General features: G+C 42.6%; 1 protein-coding gene across 1 annotated transcript; it reads right to left on the bottom strand.

Annotated features, from left to right (window-relative positions):
- Positions 1-1,509: 1,509 nt before the first annotated feature.
- LOC104425664 (ethylene-responsive transcription factor ERF024) lies at positions 1,510-2,545 on the bottom strand. Its single transcript, XM_010038422.3, has one exon. The coding sequence runs from the start codon at positions 2,424-2,426 to the stop codon at positions 1,737-1,739; it is 690 nt and encodes a 229-aa protein (XP_010036724.1). The 5' UTR covers positions 2,427-2,545; the 3' UTR covers positions 1,510-1,736.
- Between the last annotated feature and the right edge of the window lie 833 nt (positions 2,546-3,378).

Genomic DNA, 3,378 nt, shown 5'->3' with positions numbered 1-3,378 from the left:
TTCAGTCCGCTACTTCCCTGTAAGGCATAAACTCCAGTCGTGCCCGATTGAAAGAGGTCAATGGTGATCGCTTTGGGCTTCAGTAACATACCAATATGCCAATCGAAGTTGGTATACCATGAACTCTCAACTCGCATCCTGTAAGAAATCAGGACCCCATTTCAATAGCTTTCTACCAGGTTATCCTAAAAATCATCTTGTAGGTACTCAACATGACTGAAAACCATAAGAATCGACGTCTCAAAATCATAGGTTCAACTATCCCTTTAATTACCTAAACTTTCGTTGTTCAAGGTTTTCGCACGATCACAAGTGTTGTGGCTCCACTTGATTAAGGCCTTGTATGTAGCGACTATTCGTAGGTAAAACTTCTAGCAGAAACCGGTGACCATAATAAATTATTAATCTCATAACTTGGTTCGATCTTAACAAATATGAAGGTCCAAGTATAAGTTAATACATGAACAGACTCATCAAACAATTATTCTTTCTTCGGCTGCCAATGGAACAGTAATATCCACATGACCACATTGCAACTCAGTGAGAATGACATGTTAACCAAGGGTAAGGTGGTCCCCCATTTCCCTTAGTGATATGACTCACCATAACTTCTGTATTTTGACTAAAGAGGGCTTAATGGCCTTAAATCAAGCTAGTAATGATTCCGAGGGGTTATTCTTGCCCGCCTACTTTTTCTAACTTCCAGCCCTTCGGAAGGAGCATCGAAGTTCAATATTTCGAAGTTATCAATTTGGATTTGTCTACCCTGTCTTGTGATTATGCATAGTAAATTTGTCGGGAGTGTTGTCCGCCATCCGATGGAACAGGTCCAAAGCAATTGATTGACAATCATCGAAGTTGTTCGATTGAAAATGTATATTTGTTAACTGTTCCATTTCTCCTGACAATTTTGCCGTATCATAGTGCCCCTGGTGTACACATACCCTATGATTCTAGGTTTGTTCTGCGGTGCAGTGACAAGTGAAACTATTATGATTGATTGAATGATTAACGATACAACGTTTTCATTCAATAGTGAAGCAAGTTCTTTTATTTTCATACAACCATCGATTGAGATTATATTTTGTTGTTCCCTCCATGAAGGGTATGCACGACAGATCACGCAATTTAACACGGCACAGTGAAAAGCCCATCGCTATGGTATGAAGCCGAACCAGACATTAGGAAATGGGAAGTATCAAGATTTGCATACAAGCACCTCTCTCCTCATCCTCCGCTGTCCACGCGTGACATTGACGCGTGGAAAATAAGCCAACAAGGTACGATCTAATTAAATTCAAACACAAAACTGAGTTTAACACAGACATTAGGATTAGTGTTTAATTAGATCCGCTAATTCAAAAGATACTCCCCCAGAAATTAGGAATCTTGGCTTGTAACGACCAAGACAGATCCATGGCTCAAACATAAGAACTTGCCATTTGCCAAAACCTGGAGGTCATGATAAAACAAATTAAACTTACCTTCTTACATATAGTAGCGGAGGCAGAAATGAAACACAAACCAGCCTGACATCAAAACATCGAATACTATCACAAGCGACATAGCTCTTGAAAAGAATTAAGAGATCTTTTTTTCTACCAGGATACAAAAACCTGCACGACGACCTACTGCTCTATTTGCCGTCCTATAATAAAATCACCACCACAACAAGCCATATTTCTCTTTAATAGCACAATGGTTCATAATCAATTACGTTATTTATGTAAACAGATTTAAGAGAACTTCCAGAGATCCTGATCTTCTGTATTTTCAGGGCCTGGAGTCGAATCGACCTCCAAACGAGGAGGGCTAAGAAGCATTCCTTCGGCCATGTTCGCCAGAACATTGGGCATGTTAAATATCATTTCCTCATCCACGAACTCATTCACGTTGCCACTTGCATTCCCTTCTAACCTCCGTTCGCTACTCGCTTGTCCTTGTCCCTCTCCCTGCACTAACCTAGTCGGACGCAAAGCATCCCGAGCAGCGCCGGCAGCCGCAGCAGCACTAGCTGCCGCTGCCTGGATGTCGCGTGGCGAAGAGGAGGCAGGAGTCGGCAAGGAAGCCACAGAGGCGGGGAAGTTCAGCTCAGCTTCAGGGCCCTTGAGGGTCAATGCAGCGACGTCGTACGCGATCGCAGCCATCTCTGGGGTCGGGAACGTCCCAAGCCATATCCTGGTTGGCTTCCTGGGCTCGCGGATCTCCGACACCCACTTCCCACTGCTCCGGCGTCGCACCCCGCGGTAAACAGGATGGCGTCCAGACGCAGCAGGAGACTGAGTCCCCGAGCCGCTGCCCCGGCTACCTTCCCTACTAGGAGTGGCATCTTTTGAGGGGTTCCCGGTATGCATTGAAGAGACAAGATGAAGATGTTGGACCCAGAGACAAAGGAGGTTGAGATCGTTGATGGTTGAAGAAGCCATTTTATGGTGGATAAATTGTTAGGGCAAAATTATGGGTTCAGTGAGAGGGGTTTCGGAGTTGGAAGTGCAGACCAGTTGGAGATGAACTGCGGTGTGTGGAGGGGTTGCGTTGTAAGCCAGCTTCGTGTTGGACGTGTGGGTTGGATTGTGGTTTCTCGCAGCTAAAAAGACTGCGCGGACTACATTGACGTCAAGCACAGTGATTTTTGGGCATAGTGGATCACTAAACATCCCTTCTCAAGGATTTGGTTATGACAATCGAGTCATTTCGGGTCTGATTATCTCTCACTCCCCTGTGAGTGATGTACGGCAAAGTAGTCTCGGGGACGTCTCAGCATTTTTCATGCGGCCCGCAGTTACACAATCCACACGGATTATCATCATCGATATGAGGAGTCATAGTTTGGAAATTAACCAATTCTTGAAATTAATTGTAATGCGCGGTGGGTTGTATAAAATTTTACGCACGTTGTCCATAAAATATAATTTTAAATTCCTGTCCTTCAATTCAGGGATATTAGCTATCGCTATAAGTGGAGACAATATGACTTGTATCGGATGTTTTAAAACTGTGAGCAAGTTTTGGATACATCCGCATTGTGTAAACTCACTCCATTTTAGTCATTCAATAGATTGGGTTCTACATCAGTTCAATATAATATAATGATTGAACTTGAGTGGGCTCATATGAACTGAGCACGTGTCAAAACTATTCTTAATTTTTCAATTTTGGGTTATTCCCAATTTTTTTAAAGCAATGGATCTAGTAGCAATTGTACATTCATCGAGTTTGCAAAAATATCCTTTTCAAGAGTGGATTTTTGTTTAAGTCAAATATTTGGTCAGGGAGTTTTTCAGAAGTTGATTTATTAATTAATGTGTATATATTGTTGTAAATTGTTAAAGAAGCATTCGATCGATACATAAGGTGGTTAGCTCTTTTGACAAACTC

Source organism: Eucalyptus grandis, chromosome 11 (genome assembly GCF_016545825.1).
Source record: "Eucalyptus grandis isolate ANBG69807.140 chromosome 11, ASM1654582v1, whole genome shotgun sequence".
NCBI classification, from domain to species: domain Eukaryota; kingdom Viridiplantae; phylum Streptophyta; class Magnoliopsida; order Myrtales; family Myrtaceae; genus Eucalyptus; species Eucalyptus grandis.
Note: the sequence above shows the minus strand (reverse complement) of the source record. Positions and strands in the feature narration are given on the sequence as shown.

Bases quoted from the DNA above. Each gene is read 5' to 3' on its own strand.
- LOC104425664 (XM_010038422.3), bottom strand. From the start codon at position 2,426: ATGGCTTCTTCAACCATCAACGATCTCAACCTCCTTTGTCTCTGGGTC.